At 41.0% G+C, this 26,119-nt stretch overlaps 1 protein-coding gene across 6 annotated transcripts in view; it reads right to left on the reverse strand.

The window, feature by feature from the left end:
* Positions 1–4,748: 4,748 nt before the first annotated feature.
* The window catches only part of nap1l1 (nucleosome assembly protein 1-like 1), a 101,813-nt gene continuing 80,442 nt past the window's right edge, over positions 4,749–26,119 (reverse strand). For 2 of the 6 annotated variants that reach the window (XM_087996945.1, XM_043708794.2), the window contains 6 exons: positions 24,234–24,379; positions 24,132–24,151; positions 22,488–22,610; positions 17,111–17,143; positions 16,912–16,962; positions 4,749–5,580 (listed from right to left, as the gene is read on the reverse strand). In XM_087996945.1, the coding sequence (XP_087853071.1) occupies positions 5,542–5,580; positions 16,912–16,962; positions 17,111–17,143; positions 22,488–22,610; positions 24,132–24,151; positions 24,234–24,379 (412 nt within the window). In that variant the 3' untranslated portion in view covers positions 4,749–5,541. Of the gene's footprint in view, positions 5,581–7,772; positions 7,871–11,206; positions 11,245–16,911; positions 16,963–17,110; positions 17,144–22,487; positions 22,611–24,131; positions 24,152–24,233; positions 24,380–26,119 lie in introns of all 6 variants that reach the window. The other 4 variants (XR_015760360.1, XR_015760361.1, XM_043708796.2 and 1 more) reach the window with 4 other exon arrangements.

The raw sequence follows: 26,119 nt of genomic DNA on the forward strand, positions 1-26,119 counted from the left end.
ATTCCTAACCTCAGCCCAAACTACCTCAGATGGCAAGTCTTCATCCATCGTCCTTTCCACAGCTGTAATACTATCTTTGACAAGCAATGCCACACCTCCCCCTCTTTTACCCCCACCTCTGACCCTACTAAAACATTTAAACCCTGGAACCTGCAACAGCCAATCCTGTCCCTGTTCTACCCATGTCTCCGTAATAGCCACAGCATCGAAGTCCCAGGTACCAACCCACGCTGCAAGTTCACCTACCTTATTTCGTATACTTCTTGCATTGAAGTATACACACTTCAAACCACTTTCCTGTTTACAGGCACCCTCCTTTGAAATTGATGCCATGTTCCTAACCTCCCTACACTCCAGGTCCTGCACCCTAAAGCTACAGTCTGGGTTCCCATGCCCCTGCAGAGTTAGTTTAAACCACCCCCAAGAGCACTAGCAAACCTCCCACCAAGGATACTGGTGCCCCTCAGGTTCAGGTGTAGACCATCCTGTTTATAGAGGTCCCACCTTCCCCAGAAAGAACCCCAGTTATCCAAATACCGGAATCCCTCCCTCCTACACCATCCCTGTAGCCACGCATTTAACTGTTCTCTCTCCCTATTCCTCGACTCTCTATCACGTGGCACGGGTAACAAACCAGAGACAACAACTCTGTTCGTTCTAACTCTGAGCTTCCAACCTCGCTCCTTGAAAGCCTGCCTAACATCCTCAGCGCTCCTCCTACCTATGTCATTGGTGCCAATGTGGACCACGACTTCGGGCTGCTCCCCCTTAAGGACCCGGAAAACACGATCAGAGACATCATGTACCCTTGCACCTGGGAGGCAACATACCAAACGTGAGTCTCTCTCGTTCCCACAAAACCTCCTATCTGTGCCCCGAAGTATCGAGTCCCCAATTACTATTGCTCTGCTCTTCTCCACCCTTCCCTTCTGAGTAACAGGGACAGGCTCCGTGCCAGAGGCCTGAGCCCCGTTACTTGCCCCTGGTAAGTCCCCCCCCCCACAAGTATCCAAAACGGTATACTTGTTCTTGAGGGGAACGGCCGCAGGGGGTCCCTGCACTGGCTGCTTCCTCCCAGTCCCCCTCACTGTCACCCATCTATCTGCCATCTTTGGAGTTACTACTTCCCTAAAGCTCCGATCTATGACCCCCTCTGCCTCCCGAATGATCCTAAGTTCATCCAACTCCAGCTCCAGTTCCCTAACACGGTCTTGGAGGAGCTGGAGATGGGTGCACTTCCTGCAAGTGTTATCAGCAGGGACGTCCATGGCATCCCTCACCTCAAACATGTTGCATCAGGATAGTCAGCATTGCTTTGTCAGAATGAGGTCACATCTAACAAATTTGGTAGAATGTTGAGTGACCAAGAGTAGGGCAGTTGATATAGTTTATCGATTTCAGCAAGGCCTTTCTCAGTTTCCCATATGGGACCTTGTCAAAGATGATAATAGCTTATGGGATCCAGGGTAACTTGACAAGTTGGGTTCAAATTCAGTTAATAACAGGAGACCAAAGTTGGTAGTAGAAGGATTTTTCTGTGTCTGGAGCTCAGTATGCAGTCGTGTAGCATAGGGATCAGTGCTAGATCTTTTCTTGTTTGTATAAAAACCATGTGAGAGAACATGGGGATAAGTAAATTTGCAATGACAAAATTAGCCAGGTAGTTGACAGTGAAAGGTGTTAGGTGAAAGGATTGTCAGGTTGGTCAGATAAATGTGAGGCAATGCACTTTGGAAGAAAGAACCCAAATCAAAGGAGTACTCAAAGAATGGCAAGACACTATGAAACTCAGAGGGAGCTTGGATCCCTGAACGTGGTAGAGCAGGTTATTCGAGTAGTTAAGGCAGCATATGGGATACTTGTCTGGATCAGCAACAGCATAAATTGTATGTTATGTTAGAGCTGCACAGACCTTTGGTTAGGCCACAGCTGGAGTAGTGTGTGCAGTCTGGTCACCACATTCTAAAGAAGATGGAGGTGGCACAGTAATCTAGGAGATCCAGGTTCAAGTTCCACCTTCTCTGGAGGTGTGTTGGTAAAAAAATCTAGAAAGGATGTGATTGCAACAGAGGGGGAAACAACAGAGACTCATTAGAATGTTGCCTGGGATGGAGCATTTCAGCTACGAAGATGGACTGGGTAAGCTCGTTGTTTTCTTTGGATCAGATTGAGGGGGAATCTGACAAGTGCAGTTTACAGATTTATGTAGCACAGGAAAGGCTCTTCAGCCCATTGAGTCTGCACCAATATTACCAACATTAAAAGTGCACTAATCCCAACTTCCTTGCAATGGTGCATATCCTCAAATATTATGATACTTCAAGTGCTCATCCAAGTATTTTGTTTAAAAAGGTTGGAAAGTTTCCAGCCTCCACCACCTTCCCAGGTAGTGCATTCCAGATTCCCACCACCTGCTAAGTGCTCTACCCCCATCCAACCCCCCCCCACAAAAAAAAACTCCCCTCTGAATCTCTTGTCCATTACCATAAAATTATGCCCCCTTGTGATTGACTACTCAATCAAGGGAAGCAGCTGCTCTCTATTCACCCTCTCCATAACCCTCAATCTAATACACATCATGGGCTTCTTCAGTCTTCTCTGCTATAAAGAGAAGATTCCAAGCCTATCTCGCCTCTTCTTATGGTTTAATTTCTCCAACCCAAGTAGCATCCTAGTTAACCTCCTCTGTATCCTCTCAAGTGCTATCACATCACTCCTGCAGTGAGGTGACCAGAACTGCACACAGTAACACCATGTGGCCTGACCAATCTTGTACAACTTCAACATTACCACCTTGCTCATGCTTTCATCAGTTGTGGTAAAGTGTCATATATGCCTTAAGTTGATGTGGTTTACACAGACTTCAGGTAAGGCTTTTAATAAGGTTCCACATTACCAGGCTGGTCCAAAAGGCAAGATTTGATTTGATGCGATTTATTGTCGTATGTACAGTTAGTATGCAAAGCAATATTTTTCACTATCTAGACAAATCATATCTTACAACCCACAGTTGGAACGTCAGTGGCAAACTGGATTCAAAATTGGCTTACAAGTGAGAGGCAGAGTACAATGGCAGATATTGATTTTGTAATTGGAAGCCTGTGACCAGTGATGCACCAAAGATCAGTGCCGAGACTCTTGCTGAGTTACATTAACATGGATGTGAATATAGAAAGTTTGCTGAAGACATGGAGATTAGGGGTATTGATGAAACTGAGATGATGGTCTCAGGCTGCAGTCTGATAGTGATCAGCTGGTAATTTGGGCAGAACAATAGCAGATGGAATTCAATCCTAATAAGCGTAAGTGATGAATTTTGGGAGATCTAACAAGACCTTGCACAATGAATGTTAGGTCCCCAGACAGTAGAGGAATAAAGGGACCTTAGTTTACAAATCTATAGATTCCTAAAAGTGTCAGCATTGGTAGACAGGGTGGTGAAGGCAGCACACAGTCCACTTGCCTTAATTAGTCAGGAATTAGAGGAGCAAAACAGTATAGGTACAACTTTATAAAAACATTAGTTAGCTCACAGATGGAATACTGTGTGCAGTTCTGGTCACTACACTATCGGAAGGGTGCAGAGGAGATCCACCAGGATGCTGCCTGGGATGGAAAGTGTCAGTTAGAGGAGAGATTGGATAGACTTGGGTTTGTTTTCCTTGGAGCAGAGGCGGCTTTGGGAGGGGGGGGAGGGGGGCAGAAAGAAGAGATCTGATGGAGGTTTACAAAATTATGAGGCATATACAGTAGATTGCCATGGAGAAGAGATTCTCTGATATGTCCAAGACCAGAGTGCTGAAGAACAAGTGGTTTAGAGGGAATCGAAGGAAAATATTTTTCACCCCTGAGGGTGGTAGATATATGGACTGTGTTGACTGATGGGGTGGAAGCAGATGCTCAGGTGACATTTAAAAACCATCTAGACAAGCACTTAAAATGCCAGGGCAAAGCATGCTATGGACCAAGTGCAGGCAAATGAGATTAGTATAGTTTGGTTTTTGTTGGTCTGCATAGACATTGTGGGCTAAAGGGCCTGTTTTGATACTGTATGACCATCATAGAAGTTATCAGGGACATGAATAAGGCGGATAGAAAGCAGCTCTCCTTAGTCGAAAAGATTCAACAATGGGGCATAATTTTGAAATGAAAGATGGGAGATTTAAAGAATTAAGGAAAAGCTTTTGTAAAGGTAATGTCAATCTGCACTGCCTGGGAAGAAACCTCAACCTTTAGAAAGTACTTGGACGTGCACCTGAAGTGTCATAACATTCAAAGCTATGGGTCTAATGCAGGTAGTACTGTAGTAGACAATGATAGGCCAATGGGCCTCTTCTATGCTGTAATTCTAGAACAATGGCATTTGCTACTCAACTAAAAAGCGCAAGAATTTTCACAACAGGGAGTTAACTAATTTTGTGCCATGTCCAGATAGACACTGCAAAAAAGAAAATCACTGAGCTGCTGACAAAGTACTGGAACTTGGGTCTTCCATCAAAAAAAAAATGCAAGCACGGTCCCAACATCATTGGACAATCAGCAGGAATGTTCCTCTGTAGTACCAAACTACATTACATTTCTTTACTCAGTAGTGGGGGCATAGACTCAATTTTAAGGGCATTTAAATGGTCATTGGATAAACATATGGGCAAGAATTTCAGGTTGGCACAACAGTGGGCTGATGGGCCTGTACTGTGCTGTAATGTTTTATGTTCTATGTACATCATTTGGAAGAAAACTCAAGAAAATCTGAAAATACTAGTTTATTCACACCAAGTGGTACAGTATGGCCTTCAGGCGGTGGTGATGCTTTCGTGTTGTTCACAATCTCACTAAAACAAAAGAACAAAAACTATAGCATAATTAAGCAAACAATGTATGAACAGTACATGGTTGGAGACAAAAAAAATCTCCCATTAACTATTCTGCAACTCCATACATGGAGCCAGCCGCAAAGTTTCAATGAGTGTCTCCTGGTAAGTAACTCTGGAACTGCATCTTTACAGGAAGAGGAGTAATGAAGGCACAGCTAGTGCAAGCACAGACATTTCACACAGTTTTATTTCTATAATTTTGTATAAAGTCTACATTACACCCAAACTACAAAACAAGTCTTTCCACAGTTTGAGATGTTCAGACAACAGGGGCTGAAGAAAAGGACAATTACTTTGGTTCATTGTTCTCCAGCAGAATATACCTAAGTTGGTCTCTGAATTTTGCTGCTCTAAAAGCTTTCCATCAGTGCTGCCTCGAACACAAGATTTTATTCTGAAGAACACAAATTCTGTAACAGTGGGATGACAAATTCACAACTTTTAAAAACTCCATTCCATCAATATCCAACTAAAAAAAAACACAATGCAGGAGTAGTAACCATGTTCTGAACTGGCCGATTCAAGGATTCATGATTAACCAAAAAAATGTTAATTGAAATTTGTCCTACCAAGAAAATACAAAACATTATAAGGCTGTTAAGTAACTATTAGTTGTTTATAATAAGCCAGTACAGTGCAGTTGTTCCTCAAGGCCACAGAGTAGGCTTCACTGCTGCTTGCACTCAGATGGTGGGTTCGGATCCTTCTGTTAATGAGAGGAGAAGGAGAAAAAAAAAGCACGAGAATTATTATAAGCAGTATAAGCAGAACAAGCAGCCCAAAAATGAAGTGCTACAAGTACTTCCACAATATTTGTTGTGGTGACCTTAGAAGAATTAAGGTTGAATTGCAATTTAGATACCTTCACTAAACAGTTTGTTCTACATTCTAATCTATTGCACTAATTACAGAGGGAAACAAAATTCTTGAAGGCAGAGTATTATGTATCCTTGGTACATTTTGAATCACAATTATATTGTCTGGATCCACATGAGTAAGTTTTCAAAATAAAGGAATACTTCAGAAAATTATTTTCGCACCAGAGCAGCTTTTCAAGTGGATCCTGGCTTAAGAAGCCACTAAAATTCACAATTCTTTTGGAACAAAATAGATGAACATACTGAAAGGAGGGGGTAAGGGAGGAAAGCTCTTGGTGCACTGATACCAACACATGCAAAACAACTTCAGTTTTATTTTATTTGTTCATGGGACAGGAATGTTGAGAGCTTGGCCAACATTTATTACTCATCCCTAGTTGCCCAGAAGACATTTTGGAGTCAACCACATGACTTTGGGTCTGGAGTTACATAGGCCAGACCTGGTAAAGATGACAGATTTCCTTCGAGGGACAACAGTGAACCAGAAAAGTTTTTACAATAAATAATAGTTAAATGATTGCCATAAGGCAAGCATTGTAGTGCAAAATTCCAGATTTAAATCAAAATTACACATCTGATACCACCAGGGACCTGGATTCAAATCCAGCTTCGGGCGACTTTGAGAGGAGTTTGCACATTCTCCCCATGTCTGCATGGGTTTCCTCCAGGTGCTCCAGTTTCCTCCCACAATCCAAAGATGTGCGGGTTAGGTGAATTGGCCATGCTAAATTGCCCAGTGTTCAGGGATGTGTAGGCTAGGATGAACTAGTTAGGGATAAATTTGGTGATGGGATAGGGGTATGGGTCCGGGTGGACTATTCTTCAGAGGGTCGGGTGTGGACTTGTTGGGCCGAAGGGCCTGTTTGTTTCCACACTATAGCGATTCTAATGGTTAGATCCAAACCCATTATCGCCAGATCATCAGCCTGGGTTTCTAGGTCACCAACATTACAATTATGTCACCACCACCCCATACTAGGTAGGAAATCAACAAATTTGTTTCTATTTACACACAAAGCAGTAAAATAATACTCCCCGAAATAAAAGCAGAAAATGCTGGAAGTGTGAACAGGTCAGCAGCTCATGTGGACAGAAACAGTCAACATTTCAGGTTGATGATACTTTGTCAGAACAGGAAAATAATTAGAGACACAATGTTTTAAGTACAAAAGGCAGAAAAGGTGGGAAGGTACAACAAGAGGGAAGGAGAGAGATTAGAATGATCAGACAGCGATGCAAAGGGAAAAGGAGACAGCCACAGGGCCAGTTACCAAAAGACTGGCTTAAAGAGCTGCATTTGGGAACAATGTTTCTAGATCAATTTCTTGTTTCTTTTCACAATGCACCACTATTCTTCATATAATCTCTCCTGTTTCACCCAATCAGCCTTTCCCCTTCTACTTCACCCTTTCCACATCTGCAGTTGCTGGAAACAAAGTCATTCCCATGTCTGGAAAATCATTAACTCTAGGTTTTTTCCTCCAGAGATGCTGCTTGGCTACAGTAGATTCAGTTTTATAAAAAAAATTCAAATTGCCATCATCTGCAGTTATTTTGCTTGGAGAACACCAGATGAATAGTTAGGAGGCAGGCCTACTTTCAGCACACAATGTAGGAGAATGTCATTTTAGTCACAACTGTTAGCATAAAACTAAATATTTGCATCATTCCAAGACACAGTGCCATGTATGTAGCGAGGCTCCAGGCAGAAGGTCATATTCCCTAGCTATACACAGACTAACAGCAGACTCAGCTGCCAATCTATAACTGATTACACTTACTGAATGCAACAGAAAGCAGAAAACATTTTGGATGGAACAGCACACCTTTAAACCTTAAGCCTCATGCACCCAAGTCTTGTTTACAACTCAACTTTGGTAAACATCTGCATTCATGCTACTACCAGAGGACAGATGTTACCAACATCAAACATGACAGAGCAAGCATAGCAGACTAAATTCTGCAGCATGCCTTGAAGCTTGTAAATGTGCAAGCTAGAGATTTTCATGCTAATGCATACATGGCCTTCACCATAGTCTTTACAGGTATTTCATTATCTCCGATACAGCAACATTGGTAATTATCTTCACGACGTACAAGATGTGAAACAGGAGACAGCTTGGGTAAACAGAAAAAAGTAAAACCTCAATGTGCCACACGTCAACTCTCTGTAGTAAAATCTAAACCCCCATAGTATCCCTTTGCCTAAAGAAATCTGCTCAGATTTTCCCTCCCCGACAAAAACATCTCCATAGCGTCACCCAGCCTATATGGCCTCAGCTTTCTGACCTGGAGATCTTTGTGCTCTTCCAATTCTGGTCTCTTGATTATTCTTCGTTTCAACATTACCAGTTGTCCCAGCCCTAACCTGGAATTCCATCTCAAATTTTTTCCAGCCTCCCTCCACCTTTAACAGACTCAAAATCTATTTTTTTTTTTTAAAAACAGCAAAACAAGGAGATACTAGGACCAGTAATCACAATTTTGTCAGCGTCAAGTTGTTTGATAATACTTAAAATACTGCAAAGCAGTTAACTGATGTCAGAGATAGCATAAATTGAGCTTTCAAAATCTGCTTCCTGTACACCAGGATTGCTGACAATTACACCTAATCCAGAATTTCTCACGGTTTTTAGTGACATGACAGGAACAAGTTGACTTCTCATCAGGATGTGCCACTTCTATTAAGAAGCCACTGTAATAATTGGGTTCAAGTACTTCCCCCACCCTTGTTACACATTGCTAAAGCCAAAATTAAATTAGTCACAGACATCAAGAGTTTCAAGTTTAACCACTGCTGGGGACCAGGAAGAGAAAGAGGAAATAAGAAAAGGCGCTCACATTCCACTGCACAGCTGAAGATTCATCATGCAAACCACTTTCTACAATAGATTCTATCAATCTATTTGGGACTGGAATTTTACTTAGAAGGCTTTATACCCTCAGTTGGAAATGAGCTCACCAATGGGATTTATCCCAGCTGCAGGTTAGAAGCAGCATTGGGACAGAGTGAGATAGTCACTCTTTGTTCTTGCCATTGACCCAACCATTTCCCACAAACATTCCCAGCTAATGGTCCTCTGTGATTCTGGGAACTAAGGCCATTTCCCAGCAGCAGCTATAACTTCCCCATTAGCATTGTTGAACACTAGCACAGCCAACCTCTGACTAACAGCATTCGTTGAGACAGACCACTGCTCCCAGAGCCTGGATTCCAGCGCAAGGTCTACCAGCTGCTACACCTAGATTGTTGCATGCACTCAGCCCACACCAAAAACAAAGTGGTTCTGGAGCAGTTGCATCTTTTACTCCCAACACAACAGTGTCCTTTCCAAGTGAATTGGAAAAGTGCATTAAAATGGCTTGATGCATATAGTCTTTAAATGCTAGCCACAGCCTATTATCAAAAACATGTATTTCTAAAATAGCTAGATGCGGCCAGCAAGGGAAATTGAAGATAGTATCTGATCAGAGATAGTGGCAGCTTAATTTTAGCAGCAGAGATGGTCTGGTACATGAGATTGTGAAATGTTTGTTATCGTTTCCTGGGTCAGTGCACTGTGGAACCAACTAGGGATAAAATTATTTTACATCTAATATGGTATAATGAGAATCTCGCAGTAAAAGATCCACTGGGGGAATTAGGCAACCATAATACAATGGAATTATATCAAGTCTGAAATTGACACACATAAATTGTGGCATAGTCATAGCAATTATCCCAGTTCCAAAACATTTTTTGTATAACCTTTGAGTAAGTCTGACCCTAAGTCCACTCCCTTATTCGCAGCAGCTTATTCCCATTAGTAGCCAGCCTTTTTTTTAAAACCCAACAGTTACTGGTTTTATTTACAGATACTTTAAAACTATGCTCAAGGAGTCCAGCAGGCAAAACAGTCAGTATTGACAAATTGCAAGTATTTAAGATTTGCTCACTCTGCATCAGATACCAGTGGCTTTTCAAATTTGTCATCCAAATTTGACCAGTAAATACTAGTCCTTTGGAGGGAAAACAGAAGACAGTATAATATTGGGCAATAAGGAAACAGCAGAGACATAGGACAAATATTCGGTGTCTGTCTTCACAGAAGATAAATTATATACCAGAAATAAAAGATTACCAAGGGGCTAACAAATGAGGAATCGAAATTCATTAAATCAAAAGAACAGTATGAAGAAACTGAGGAAATGCTAAGAAATTCTAAGAACATGATGGCCTCATAACAGCTTACAGTTCTAAGATTCTAGAACTGTCTCAATGGATACTAAGTTAGCAAAAGAGAAATAAAACAAGTGGTAGATCTTGACAACAATTGTTAGGTAGTCTTAATGTATTTAGGGAAAAAAAAACAGACAAAGGCAACACAGTCAGATGTACAACTTGGGAACAGACCCTTCGGTCCAACTCATCCATACCAACCAGATATCCTAAACAAATCTAATCCTATTTGCCAGCATTTGGCCCATATCCCTTTAAACCCTTCCTATTCATATACACATCCAGATGTCTTTTAAATGTAACATGGTTTTACAAAAGAGTCAGTGTCTGAAGATGAATTAGTCATGTAGATAAAGAGAGACACCAGATGTAGTATTCTTGGATTTCTAAAAAAGCATTCTATCAGGTGTCACAGGAGCAATAATTGTGATAAGTGGCATAACTGCTAGTGCATGTTGCAGAAGCTGGCATTATCGATTCAATAATTTTGTTTACAAGAACAAGGATTTTTTTTTAGTTTAATAATGAAAGGTAACCTTTTAGGACTGAGAGGAGGAGAAATTTCATCACCCAGAGAGTGGTGAGCCTGTGAAATTCACTAATCAGTGATTGAGGCCAAATCATTGTTTTCAAGGTAGATGTAGCTCATGTTAAAGGGATCAAGGGATGGGGTAGGGGGAAGACAGAGGGAGGGGGGGGGGGGGGGGGGAGAGAGAGGGGAGGGGGAGGAAAATCAGGATATTGAGCTAGATGATCACACCGAATGGTAGAGCAGACTCAAGGAATTGAAAAACCTATCGTCTATATTTCTATATAACAAGCACGAGTTTAGAGAATTCACAACTGATTATGGACCATTGAGCCAGTACTTAAATATAGCCATTTTGTGAAAAAACTGGCCAACTCATGTACTGTCAAACCCATGACTGTTTCACTGTTAAATGTTCAAATACAACTGTTTAAGTAGTTCCAAGACTAACATTTAAAATACACAAGTTAAACACGGCACACACAATAATTGATTTAAAACACTATTTCCAAGTTATTCTGTCCTTCTGCTGTAGTAACCTGTTTCTGTATAGCTGTTTTCCAAACAGGATATTGATAAAACTGGTCATTACTGCAACAAGAGTCAGATTTAAAAAGTGTCACTCATTAATTAGTATTTGACAAAAGCAAAAAACATGTAGAATGAGTTAGTTAAGTATTATATAGTAAAGATCAGCAAGCCTTACCTACCAGGGGTAGGGTAATTTCTAGCCATCATTTAAACCTATTAAGGAAAAATTCAGAGAGCAGCTGACATGAAAGTACAAGACTTGAAGCCAGTAAAGATTTTGAAACTCCAACAGGAACTAATTCAGCAAGAGATATATAGCTAAATCTACATATAATTTCCCAGCTGTGAGAGCTAATCTCATTATACTATTTCATACTGTTAAAAACATTTATTCAAATTTACAACTTAGTACAAATAAATCTCAAAAGCAAGATTAAGTTTGGGTTCTTTGGAACATTACAAATTATTCTAAATAAATTATACCCTCCATTATTACAGCAATTAAGCACATTTAATTATATATAGAAAGCTAGCATGAGCCCAAATACTGCTGACCCAGAACATTACACAATGCAACTAATAGTCTTTGGGAAATTAGTTAAAAATCACAACACCGGGTTATAGTCCAACAGGTTTAATTGGAAGCACACTAGCTTTTGGAGCGATGCTCCTTCATCAGACTACCACCTGAAGGAGCGTTGCTCCGAAAGCTAGTGTGCTTCCAGTTAAACCTGTTGGACTATAACCTGGGGTTGTGATTTTTAACTTGTACACCCCAGTCCAACACCGGCATCTCCAAATCATTTGGGAAATTAGAGAGTGTGGTGGGGAGGGGAAAACTTGCAATTACAGCTGGGTGTAGTGACCTAAAAGGTAATCAAAATATTCTCCTGGCTCAGTCACGTTTCTTTGCTGAGAATCAGAACCCAACTGGAGTTTTAATTTCCATCTGTGGTGTGAAAAATTCTACATCAGATTTAGAAACATTCTGCAGCACCTGTATTGGTCATTAATTTTGGCACACCACAAAACCCCAACTCTCAAAATTCAAAAACATGGACAGAATTTCTGGATTAAAAACTCTTCTCCCATCTCCCAGTCCTTTGAGACACTGAGCTCACCACTATTGCCATCCAATTGAGCTCCTAGTTTCTCCTCAAAACAGGTCCAATGTGCAAATTCAACCCTTTCCAAAAAGGATATGGCCCACCAATAACAGAATACAATTCAACTGAGAAAATCCTAAACAAAAGCTGGCACTATCAAAAAACCTTACCTATTCATTCAGCACTTATTGAAATCCTGGAAAGTTGCCTTGATTTTCAAATAACCAATAGGAATCCATTTGCTCCTTCTATTTTATCCAGCCTCTCAAGTGTGCATCCACCCACCCAAAAAGAAGCCACATGTAGCAATGTTTTGGAACCTACTTTCCCAAATCTTAAATATTTTCATCCAATTCTCTAGACTGCTTCACAACTTCAATCTCCCTTCTGTAGCATCAGTATCATCTATCACACTAATCCCTCTCCATTGATCCATATTAGTGGTTGATTTCAATGAAGTGATAAGAAATACATTCACCTTAAACTGCTGAATTTAATGCAGTTTTCAAAGTGAAAAAGCTATTGATATTTTAAGCTCTGTTCTGCACGTTAAACAACTGTTGCTAAGTGCCCAAAAATCTCCAGTTCACAAAGAATGGAGTAGAAATTACTTCATATAAATCAAATATATACTAAGCAGAAACTGGGGAGGTGCTATGTACAAAAAATCCAAAGAAATGCTGATGCTGGAAGTCAGGCAGCATCTGTGAAGAGAGGGGTTTAGCTTGGGAAAATCCAAGAGCTGCTGATGGGGACATTAGGTGACAATGGGTTGTTTGTAGTAGCAGTACACCTAATGACAAGGCCTGGTGTATGGAGGTTGGGGAATAAGGTACTCAGGCCTTAAAATTATTGAACTCAGTCCTGAAGGCTGCAGAGCTCCCAAACAGAAAGTGAGATGCTGTTCTTCCAGCTTATGCTATGCTTCGTTGGAGCATCGCAGCAGGTCTGACACAGATGTTGATCAGAGTTCATAGTGGTGGGTGCAGGCAATCGCAAGCTCAGGATCATTTATGTGGACAGAAAGTAGATGGCACTTTGCGAAGTGGTCATGCAGTCTGCATTTCATCTCCCTAAGAGACCACATTGTGAGCAGCAAATACAGTAGACTAGTTCGAGTGAAGTACAGGTAAATCACAGCTTCATCTGGAAAGTGTATCTGGGGCCTTGGATAGTGAAGAGGGAGGTGGGAAACAGGCAGGTGTTACACTTTCTGTAAATGCATGAAGTGGTGTCTTGGGGAAGCGCTGGGAGTGGACAAGTGAACCAAGGTGTCTTAAGAGTGAAATGCTGAAAAGGCAGGGAAGAGAGATGACTGTCTGATGGTGGCATCCCCGTGCAAAGTGGCTAATAATCCCATGGGTGTGGGATGGTATGGGAGGGCCCTATTGGTTTTTTTTTGGAGGAGGGATAGAAGTGCAGGAGATGAATCAGACACAGCTGAGGGCACTGTCAACCACGGTGGCAGGGAATCCTCAGTTGTGGACAATGATGGACATTTCAGCCCCCTTGCAGAAGCTATTATCGGATCAGATACAAACAGAAAAACTGGGAAAATGGAATGGAGCACAGTTGTTGTGGGTATGTCTGCTGAGCTGGGAAGTTGGTTTGCAGACTTTATCCCCTGTCTAGGTGACATCCTCAGTGCTGTGGAGCTTCCTGTGAAGCACTGCTATACTGAGTCGGTTGGAATTTATTTAATATCGTTCCCGCTGCTGGTTCCAGTTGTCCGTTGCAAACTAATTTCCCAGCTCTGAACATACCCAGAACTGCAACCAGCAACCAAGCTACAAACCTTTATACAAACATTGAATAGAATGGAGTCCCTACAGGAAGAAGGGTGTGAGGATTTATAGTCCTGGTAACTGTGAGAGTTGAGTGTTTGTAGGTGCTATGTATATCCAGGATATGGGAAATACACTTTCACAGGGAACGCACAACATTTTGTAGAGAGAATACTTTCACCTTTGACAGCTTAGCAATGTCTTTTGCACATTTAGGCCACCAATGTTGGTAAAAGATTCACTTTTTAATACTTGTTACAATACCACCTTCACTGTCTAACCAGCTTACAAGGACTTTCATTCACTTTAAATCCTATTGTGCTTGACTTAAACATTCTTCGCCTCCCACTATTTCACACTCAAAACCTAATCAATTCTGAAATAGAAGCAAAACACGATGGATCCAACAAACCAGCTACAGATAGAAAATTCAAGAGGAACTCATGAGTCAGGCAACTTTGGAGACAGAATTAAATGTCATGGAGATGTCATACAGCACAGAAATAAGCTAGAGTCTATGCTGGTCAAAAACAACTACTTTAATACCATTTTCCAGCATTTGGCCCATTGCCTTCTATGCCTTGGTATCAAGTATACATCTAACTACTTAAATGTTAGAGGCAAAATCCCTCACATCAGCCTTACAGGCAGTGAGCTTCTCTGAAATGACTTCCAGACTACTCAGACCTCTTGGCATCATAGTAGCCCACAAACTCAACACACTAAAACAGTAGCAAATGAACTTAAGAGACTGCATACAAACAACAAGCAAAACAAATGCAATTTACAAAATACCTTGCATGGACTGTAACAAACAGTACATTGGACAAACTAATGTTAAAAGATTAAATGGGAATCTCTCTCTGGACATTAATGTAATATTAAAGAGTTAGACTGCGCTAACTGAACATTCTGGAAGTGGGCGATGACAACAATCATGCGAGAATGTGAATGACCCCCACTCCAATTAGACAGTTACTTGATACTACTCCCCCTATTATTAGTTTAAGCTATCATTCAATCTCTTCCATTCAGAAATGCTTTTTAGCTATCCCAAAGCTAGGTATACCACACCTACATTGTCTCGGGGAATCATTGAGTCAAGAAATTATCTGCATAACAATTCTCCAGGATTAAGGCATTAGCATTATCTCAGAGGATGATCTCATCCTACCAAATTGTACCTGCGTAACATGTGACTGTGAGGGAGTAGCCGAGGGTTGTCGAGTGGCATGTGACTGTGGGGGAGTGGCCAAAGTATCAGCATGACCATCTGACCTGTATAAAGGGGATTTTTCTTCTGTTCATTTTGACTCTACTTCATACACCTCCGAAGAGGGTCAAAGGGGGTCACCTAGCTTGTACAAGCTTTAATAAACTTTAACTATTTGCAGAAGTCTGTGCGCGAATTGCATCTCGTGTGAAGCCTCAGGAAGAGAACCTAACAAAAACAGGCAGAAAACTAGCCACCAGGATACATGAACATCAACTAGCCACAAAAAGACATGATCCACTATCACTAGTTTCCTTACATACAGACGGAGGAGGACGCCATTTTGGGACAACACATCCATCCTCAGATGAGCCAAACAGAAACATGCACGCGAATTCCTAGAAGGATGGCATTCCAATTAGGGTTCTCAACACATTGATTTGGACCCCCTTCTACCATCTGATAAAAAGAACTGGAAATGACATCATCCACTCAAAGAAACCTAAACAGAAATAAAAAGCGGGACATACCACCAACGTTTCACCACAGGCTCACTGAGGTTACCCATTTTGATAACAAAACATCTGAAGACAAACCTTCCAACTCAGTGAGCAAACTTACATCCAGAGGCAGTGAGCTCCAGATTCCCACCACTTTCTGGTAAAAACATTTCCTCACCTCTAAAACACCTGCCCCCTACTCTACATCAATGTCCCCAGTCACTGCTTCCTCCAAAAAAAAAAAAGAGAAAATCTCTTTCCTGCCCACCTATGCCCCTCAGTTTTAAACATTTATTATAGAGTTAACATTTTGGTTTGAAGTGGCTTTTCATTTGCTGATATCCTTTCAGAATCTGATTTATCATGTATTAAATGTTTCTGATCACACATCTCCAGTAGGTTTTCTTTTCAAATCCTAATTCTGAGAATTGAAGATTTTCTTCCCTTCATTAAATCCAATGTGTTATCGTTAGTCTCTCAAATTTCTTAAGCATAGAAGGAAAATATCTGGCAGGAGACCAACCCAGGCCTTGGGTAGCCAAATTCTGCTTTCTCTTCAATACTCATGGTTTTCATCTTCTAGGAATCAGAAAACTACAACACAGAACAAAGGCATTTGTATCTATAGAGAACCTTGGGAAAACCTCAATAGTCTCACTTTCCTGTTCTTATTCAATAGCCCTGCAACATTTTTAAACAAAAATTCAATTAATCCTGCTTCCAGCAACCTTTCAGGCACTACATTATAGATTATAATGCAATACAAATAATTCTCACTTTTGGTACATTGTCAATTATTGTCTGTGGCCTACGATCATCAAGCCTCTGTCACTACCATTTCTTATTTCAAAGAAAGTCCTTCATGACATCTTCATTAGGCTTCACTGCTCAAGGAGAACAACTGCAACATCTAGCCTCTCCATTGAGAAAGTCTTAGCAACTTTTCACCTTTATTCAACTCAAAAATAGTACAAGACAGGTTTATTTCTGCTAAATTTAGTACTGCTCACAGTGGGTTTACCTGCAAACACCACTCTGTACACAACTTAGCTGGACGAAAACTTGGGAAAAATGGTTCAAAATCATTTTCTGTCTTGTTTGCAATCGAAAACCTCCCCCCCGCCCCCAAAAAGAGGATGAGTGGATAAAATAGTTCATTGTAAATGTAGACCATCACAAATAACGTACATATCATACATGCAAAAAGTCTTTGTATAGCAAAAACACTTTGCCTGTAAGAAAAAATTATTTTCTAGAAAGTGAATTCAAATTCCCACCTTAGGGTCATAATCTGGGTCATTTTCTTCATCTGCTTCTTCTTCTCCTTCCTGTTTAAAATAAGAGGGCAATGAAAGTGGTCTAATATTTTCTAGAATCAGCAGGACAAACAAACCAAATTAGCATGACATGCTCATTTGTACTACTGTCAGAGATATTTTCCCAAGCAACTGTCACAAGATAAAATAAAAAAGTTACCTCATCATCTGCCTCTTCACCCTCCTCGTCGTACTGTAGTGAAAGAAAAAGGAAAATTCTCAAGCTGATTTTTCCATGCCATATCAAATTAGAATCATTGCCACAATGGGAACTGTGCAGACTACTCATCAAGTCAGGTTGCATAACGCGAGTCACTTTCATCACTATGAAAGCAAAATAAGGCAGATTCTGGAAACTGGAGTCAAGGAAAATGGAGAAACTCAACAGGTTTGACAGCATTTGTTAAATACATTAATTCTCTCTACTACCAGACCTGTTGAGTTGTTTTCAAAAACCTTATTCTAACTTCCAATATTCAGCACAGAATTATTTCCAAAATGCTTAACTGAGCAAGTTACGCAACTTTAAGAACCCAATTGACAACCCTTTAAATCTTGTGTTTAAACAAGATATAATGAACTTGGACATTAAGGTGACTGCATATCAATTCTTCTTTTGGTCAAGTGAATAACAATATCGTAGTAAGATTTAAGGCTTCCTTCAGTGAAGCAGCCTCACAGACAATACATTTTCCTAATGATACTGGTTAGGAAAATATTTTTGTACAACAGTGGAAATAGTGGAGATTAGTTGACAAATAATTTACTCATTTTGAAAAGTATGGACTTAAAGATAGTCAGCACAGCTTTGTCTAAATCAAATTTGAGGTAATGACGAAGATGATGGATGAGGACAGGGCAGTGAATATTACCTACTTGGACTTGACTAAAGCATTTGACAAGGTCCCTCTCTCATGGTCGACTGGTCCAGCAGATTAAATTGCATGGAATCCACGGTGAGTTGGCAAGTTGGATACAAAATTGGCTTGATCATAAAAAACAGGGGATAGACGTAGATGTGTGTTATTCTGACTGAAGGCCTGTGATCAATAGTGTTCCACAAGGATCAATGCTAGGATCTCAGTTGTTTGTAAAATCATTTGGATGAAAAAATATCCAGAGAGTCTAGATCAGCAAGTTTGCAGAGAACAAAATGGAGTTGCGAATGGTGAGAAAGGTTATGTTTTATGTCCTGCTAGATCCAAACAGTTGAAAGGTTGGTGGAAAAATAGCAGATGGAATTTAATTTGGACAGGCATGAGATGAATTTTGAGGGGATAAGTGCAAGAGAAAAGTATCAGTAATGGCTGGACCTTTAGGAGCACTGATATACAAAGGGATTTTGGGGTACAAGTCTAGAGCTCCCTGAAAGTGGCAACACAGGTGGATAAAGATAGTAAAGGCAGTATACAGCATGCTTGCCTTGATCAGTCAGGGCACTGTATAGAAGTTATCAAGTCATGTTGCAACTGCAAAACTTTGCTTAGGCCACATTTGTAGTACTGAATGCAGTTCAGGTTGCCACAATATAGGAGGGATGTGGAGGCTTTGGAGAGGATGTAAAAGAGGTTTACCACGATGTTGCCTGGATTACAGTGTATCAGCTCTAAGATGAGGCGGGACAAAATTGGATCATTTTCACTAGATCATCAGAAGCTGAGGGATGACCCAATAGAAGTATATACAATTATTAGGATTAGGGTCTTTCTTTCTCCCCATCCCCTACCAAATACTAGGGAACATTGGCTTAACATGAGGGAGCAAAGTTTAAAAGGAGATAAGTGTTGCAAGATTTTTTAAAAAGCAGAGGATGGTACATGCCTGGAACACGCTGCCAGGAAGGTGTTGGCAGCAGATACAATAGCAACATCGAGGGGCACTTAGACATCTGAACAGGCAGGGAGTTCAAGGATACACAAACCTACCAACACACTAAAACAGCAGCTAATGAACTTGAAAGACCGTACACAGACAAACAAAACTAATGTCATTTACAAAATATCTTGCAAGAACTGTAACAAACACTAAATTGGACAAACAGGCAGAAAACTAGCCACCAGGATACATGAATGTCAAATAGCCACTAAATGACATGACCCACTCATGTAAATGTAGAGTAATAGGGTAGGGGATGGATCTGGATGGGTTACTGAGCATCAGTGTGGACCTCTTGGGCCAAATGGCCTATTTCCACAGTATAGGGATTCTATGATTTTAAGTATAGAATAAGTTTCCAGATAAAGTGGTAGATACAAGTACAGTTATAACATTTAAAAAGACATTTGGACATGGATAGGAAAGGTTTAGAGGGCCACAGACCAAACAGGACTAGTTCCATTTAGGAAATCTGGATGGCTTGGACAAGATGACGAAGGGCTGTTTGTGTTGGATGACTCTGACTATGTCTTCAATAACTAGGTGCTTAAGTATCATTTTTAGTTCCACTTTCAGGTGAACTGGATTAAATGATTCAGATGGCACAGCCTGAGACTCTGAACCTCATGAAGTCTTGTGGTTTCAGAGTCAATGTTAAGGATTTGTGTAAGGGCAGCAAGGTGGTTAGCACTACTGCCTTTTAGCGCCACATCCCTGGGTTTGATTCCAGCTTTTGAGGTCTCCCACATAGAATACATTTTGCACCCTTTGAGCTCCCACCAAATGTTGTTCAAGATGGAGAAGTACTGATTAATCAGCTTGAAATAGACCAGTACATGGTTCTTCACAGGAGACTGTCTTGTCCATGTTTGACCTGATACCATAAAATTTCATGAGCTCTTGGCAGGAGGACACCCCTGTCAACTCATTGTGCGCCATGGTGCCACCACATCAACTGGACCTGCCCTGTAAGAAGGACAGAACATACCCAGATCTGTAGATATTATTATCCGAGTCATGTGCAGAAGGTATAATTTCATGAGGAAGACTATGCCAGGCTGTTGCTTGACTAGTCAGATTCTCCTGATTCTTGCACTCACCCCTGATGTTAATGAAGAGGACTTTGTAGGGTTGACAGAACAGAGTTGGCAGTCATCATTTCGGACACTTTGTTGGCTATCAGTGGTTCCTCACAGAAGAGAGTGACTCTCTTCTACTCTTAGGGTGAGTCCATAACTGGCTGAACACTGATGCAGGCTCTGCAGATACTGCTACACTTGGGGCAGAAGGTGGTCGCATGAATAGGTGGAGGGGCATTGGTATGACAACACATTTCTTACAATGGTTTCACTTGGCTTCTGCTTTTTCCTGACAGCAAGTCTCAAGATGTTTGACACCTTCCCAGCTGCTGCTGCTCCATTTCGGAGGGTTTGAGCCAGTAATTCCTTAGGTGTCGGTGGGAATGCTGCACTTGGCCAGTGAGGCCAGATAATATCCCTGAAGTGCTTCCTCTGCCCACCTGGGGCTCATATGCCATTCCTGAGCTGGGAATATACTGCCTGCTTGCACAGTCTTGTGTCAGTAATGCAGGGATACTGGGGCCAGATGCTAGAGATGTTGAGGATGTGGGGTGGTGGTTCTTTGCAATGCCAGGCCAAGCTGGAGGAGGACCTTCACTTTGCAGATGTTTAGGGCGAGACCCATGCTCTCTCGTGCCTCCTTAAAAGGTCATGGTAGTCTGGGAGTTTGTCCTGAGCTTGCACATATGCAAGCATCCGCATATTGCATCTTGCTTGCACTGAGTGGCGTGATTTTGTTGGCTATAATTATTACTAGGACAGACAGACTTCTGTTCTCAGAGAATCAGAGGAGAGGAGGCAATCAAGGCAGTGGGGTTGAAGCCTGATTAAAATAAAATATGGTTACATCAAATGGTAGAGCAGGAAAGACCATACACTGATTATGCAGAGTTCTTTTGAGAAGAATGGTGCATAAAGGATTGGTAGAGTACAATCGGAGAGGAGGAAGAAACTGTTAAGGAGAAATACAGCAAAATTAATTCAGGGTTAGAGTCAGATGTACAGCATGGAAACAGACCCCTCGGTTTAACTCATCCATTCTGACCAGATATCCTAAATTAATCTAGTTCCATTTGCTGGCATTTGGCCCAAATCCCTCTAAATCCATCCTATTCATTCAACTATCCAGCTGCCTTTTAAATGTTGTAACTGTATGGGTCTCTACTACTTCCTCTAGCAGTTCATTCCATACACACACTACCTTCTGCACGAAAATGTTGCCTCTTCGATCCCTATTAAACATTTGTCCTCTCACCTTAAACCTGTATTTTTGGACCCCAACTCCACACCCACTTGATGAAGGAGCAGTGCTCCGAAAGCTCATACTTCCAAATAAACCTTTTTGACTAGAACCTGTTGTAGGATTTTTAATTTTGTACACCCCGGTCTAACACCAGCACCTCCAAATCAGGACTTCAATATGTTGACATTCTCTGGACTGATGACACACTCATCCCTGACTCAACAACAATCACGTCCTTCCCCTTGGTGAATACAAAGTACTCATTAAGGATCTCCTGTGGCTCCATGCATAACTTCCCTCCTTTGTCATTGAGTGGGTCTACCCTTTCTAATAATATGCATAAAAAGCTTTGGGATTCTCCTTGATGCTGTGTCATGGCCCTTATTGCCTCCCTAACTTCTTTTAAGTCCAGGTTTTTATTGAATTCAAATATCGGCATGTGTCATGGTAGGAGTTGAACCCAGTTCTCCAGAACCGTTGGGCCCGTAAATAATTAATTTAACACTATGTAAAAGGTTTCTTGAATCTTTAGGTGCCTTGACTGCAAGATAAAATCAGATTTCTCAGAACACTAAACTGCTGCCCCATATGCTAAGTATATGAACTATTCCTGGACACAAGGTGTTGCCAAGATAAGGAGTTTGCATTGCAGTATTGATTAGACGGAGGACCTTTTGTTTTATTTTTATGAGAAGAGGAGACTACAGTCAGTGATGCACTTGTTTTACATATATCCTAATGTTCAACTGAAGCAGCACTTTTGAATGATGAAATTGAATAGTACAATATTCACTTCAATGCAATGTCAAATGATAACATGCTAGTTTATTTACCCTCAAATTGCTATGCACTGGCCATATGGCTAATTATGCAACATGTCTTAATGAATTTTAAAAACACTAACAGCCCCATTGTTGGGTCTGTGAATAATATGAATTAATGTATATAAAAAGATTCTTGAATCTTTAGGGGCCTTGACATTAAGAGAGAGATTCCCCACCTTGAGAATTTACCACTTTTTGTTGAATAGCAGTAAATTAGCTTCTAGTAAAATTGGCACATCTATTTAAGATCATTCACTATAATCATATCTGTGGATAGTCAGCAAGTTTCAAGTATTCATCGTTACAGTTGATTTCCCTTTCGATAAGTTTTTTAAACCCAGACTCTGCTCTTCTGCAGTACTCAATCATTTCTAAACAAGGCTCTTTTTTTAAAAATCCATATGCTGTTAGTTGAAGAATGCACTCTTGGCAACCCACTAATAGCTAGAATGTACCAAGATAGCTGAGCATAGCACCACTAAAACAGTTTCTACTGACATTTAGAAAGGGGCTTACATCATCGTCATCATCTTCAATAGCTTCTCCTGTGAAGTACAACACTGCCCGTGGAATGATGCGCTCATGCAAGAAATGACCGATTTCAAAGTCAGCAGCAAGTATCGCCTCTGAATCTTCATCCTACAATGAAATTTAAAACCTCAATTTCCAACAGTGCAATGGCAATGGTAATACAATCAGATATACAAGCAAGCAGCAGCCCATTCAGCTCCTCTAGCCTGTTTTGCCATTCAAGATGATTATGGTTGATATGACTAACCTCAAATTCACATCTTCCCACCTACCCCGATACCCTCTGAAATAACTCGTGTCTCCGGCTTTAAATAGGCCGAGGCTGATTTTTAATTAGTGATCCCTAGTTTTGGATTCTCCCACAAGAGGAATCATCCTCTGTCAAGTCATGAGGTTGTGTATTTCAATCAAGTTACCTCATTCTTCAGCAGATACAAGCCTAGCCTTTTCAATAAGGCAATGCCCCCATGCCAGGTATTCGTCGAGCAAAGCTTCTTCAACTACTGCCAATGCATTTTAATCCTTCCTTAAATGGGGTGGCCAATATTGTACTCCAAATGTAATTTTTCCAGTGTCCTGTAAAACCCAAGCATAACCTCTAGTTTTGTATTCTGAATTAGTGGTGCTGGAAGAGCACAGCAGTTCAGGCAGCATCCAAGGAGCTTTGAAATCGACGTTTCGGGCAAAAGTCCTTCATCAGGACCGAAACGTTGATTGCGAAGCTCCTTGAATGCTGCCAGAACTGCTGTGCTCTTCCAGCACCACTAATCCAGAATCTGGTTTCCAGCATCTGCAGTCACTGTTTTTACCTCTAGTTTTGGCCTCAATTCCCCTTGCGACGCGTGATAAATTTACATATGAAAGAACTGAAACCAACATGGTCATTCTAACAGATGAGACTTTAACAGGTCTTTTTCAATATATAATTTCAGTTACATCACACTGTAAACTTTTGCTAGAAATTCTGTGTCTCAATCTTATTACTCCACAATCACCTGGAGGAGCAGTGCTCCGAAACTTAGCACTTCCAATTAAACCTGTTGGACTATAACCTGGTGTTGTGATTTTTAACTTTGACAAATTTAAATGCTTTTCTCATTTCCTGCACTTGTATACTCTTTTTGATTCATGTAAGTTGGCACCCAGATCCCTCTGCATCTGAACTGTGCAAATCTCTCCATTTAGATATGCTTTTTATTCTGCCTATCAAACTGGACTATTTCACATTTTGTTGCATTGTACTCCACATTTTTACCTTTTCAAATTTCCCATGTCATTTTGTAGCTTCTTTATGACCCCTTCAGCACTTGTTTTTCCACCCATCTGTGTCACTAGGAAATGTTAACCTTTATTCCCCTCTTTACAGTGAGCAAATTTAAGACAGCACTACCTTAAAAACCTTGAATCAATTCAACCAAGACACTTCTCCATTAAACACCTTCCTGTTGTGCAAGACCTTATTCTGAGTCATTACCTCAAAACTGGGTTATCTAGTAACCGATTAGTCCCACATAACAAAGACGAGTAATTAAAAAAAACCATGTTGTCCGGAAGCAATTACAACAGTGTGAAGTTACAATATATAGAAGAAATGAAAGACAGCAACTATGCTACTTCAAGTCAACTTACCAGTTCTCCATTCTCGGGAACTGCAAAAAAAACCAACATAAATTAGAAACTTCACAAAATATTCAAAGATATTCAAATCGTTTCAACTCAGTTCATACTTACCTTCAGGGGGTGAAAAAAAATTGAAGAAGGAGTCATTTGGGACAGTCTTTGTTACAGTTCTAACAGTGCCACGACCCTTATGCTTCTGTTTCTTCTTAATGGTTTTCATCGTGATGTTCTTTCCCTTCTTCCAGTCAATCTGGCATCTGATTTGTAAGTCGCAGAAATTAAAAAGCATTTTCTATGGTAAGCTTTAAAGCTAAACATTAGCGATATACTAATCCACTGCAATAGGAAAGAAACAGACTTTTTAGAGTCTTCAATATTGCTGTCAACATTAGGTAGCTCCGTTACCTACGCATGCTCCTTGACAAATATTGTACAAAATTAGATTTTTTTTAGATTACTTACAGTGTGGAAACAGGCCCTTCGGCTCAACAAGTCCATACCGACCCGCCGAAGCGCAACCCACCCATACCCCTACATTTACCCCTTACCTAATACTACGGGCAATTTAGCATGGCCAATTCACCTGACCTGCACATCTTTGGACTGTGGGAGGAAACCGGAGCACCCGGAGGAAACCCACGCAGACACGGGGAGAACGTGCAAACTCCACAGTCAGTCGCCTGAGGTGGGTATTGGACTCGGGTCTCTGGCTTGCTAGAATATCAAACTGTCTACTTATTCACTTCATTCAAAACAATTTTCAATCAGTGAGGGGTTGTGACTCAAAACCTAGTAAACACCATCCTCAACTTTGGGTAAGACAACAAAATGATGATATCAACAAACTGTGTACAGAGTGCCAGGCTACTGGTCAATTACCGGTTCAAATCCCACTGAGCAGTGGTGAAATTTAAATTAAATGAAATACTCAACTGGAGAAAACATCCTCCCTGCATAGAGTCTGTCGGGCCCTGTTAGAATTGTGTTTCAATCCGGTTCTCCCCCGACTCCCCCAAATACTTCTAAACTGTGGTTGAAAGAACTTTTGATGAGGACTCATCTACTGTAGTGGTATGGGCAGAGGTTAGAAACAGGAGGGGAGAGGTCACACTGCTGGGAGTCTTTTTTTAAAAAAACACCTCCGCAAAGTTCCAGGGATGTGGAGGAGAGGATTGGCAAAACGATTCTGAGTAGGAGTGAAAGGAACAGGGCAGTCAATATGGGGGACTTTAACTTCCCCAACCTGACTGAAAATGCTATAATTCTAGCATGTCGGATGGATCAGTTCTTGTCCAATATGTGCAGGAGTGTTTCTTGACAGTGTGTCGAAGGGCCGACAAGAGGAGAGGCCACATTGGGTCTGATACTTGGTAATGAACCAGGCCAGGTGCTTGATTTAGTGGTAGGTGAGCACTTGAGAGTGTGACCATAAATCGGCTACATTTAGTTTAGCAATGGAAAGAGCAAGAGCAATTATAATGCGATTAGGCAAGACTTAGGAGGCATAGAATGAGATCGCAAAATGCAGGGGATGGGGACAATCGAAACGTGGAGCTAGTTTAAGGAAGAGATATTCCGTGTCCTTGATGGGTATGTCCCTGTTAGGCAGGGAGGAAGGAATAAGATAAACTGGTTTACTAAAGAAATTACATCTCTTGTTAAGCGGAAGAGGGAGACTTGCGTGACGTTGAGAGGAGATGGTTCAGAAGAGGCAATGGAGAGTTACAGATTAGCGAGGAAGGAATTAAAGAGAGAGTCAAGAGGAGCAAGGAAGGGACATGAACAGTCTTTAGACTGTTTTCCATAGCTTTCCATAGGTATGTGAGGAATAAAAGGATGAGTAGGGCAGGAATAGGGCCAAAGACGGAAGTGGGAAGTTGTCTGTGGCCTCTGAGGAGGTTGGAGGGGTGCTAAATAAATATTTCTCATCTGTTTTCACTCATGCAAAGGAGAATATTGTAGAGGAGAAGATTGCAATACAGGCTATTAGACTTGAA

This window comes from Chiloscyllium plagiosum, unplaced genomic scaffold (assembly GCF_037043375.1).
Source record: "Chiloscyllium plagiosum isolate Xiang-an unplaced genomic scaffold, Cpla_swu_hap1 HiC_scaffold_19, whole genome shotgun sequence".
Taxonomy (NCBI): domain Eukaryota; kingdom Metazoa; phylum Chordata; class Chondrichthyes; order Orectolobiformes; family Hemiscylliidae; genus Chiloscyllium; species Chiloscyllium plagiosum.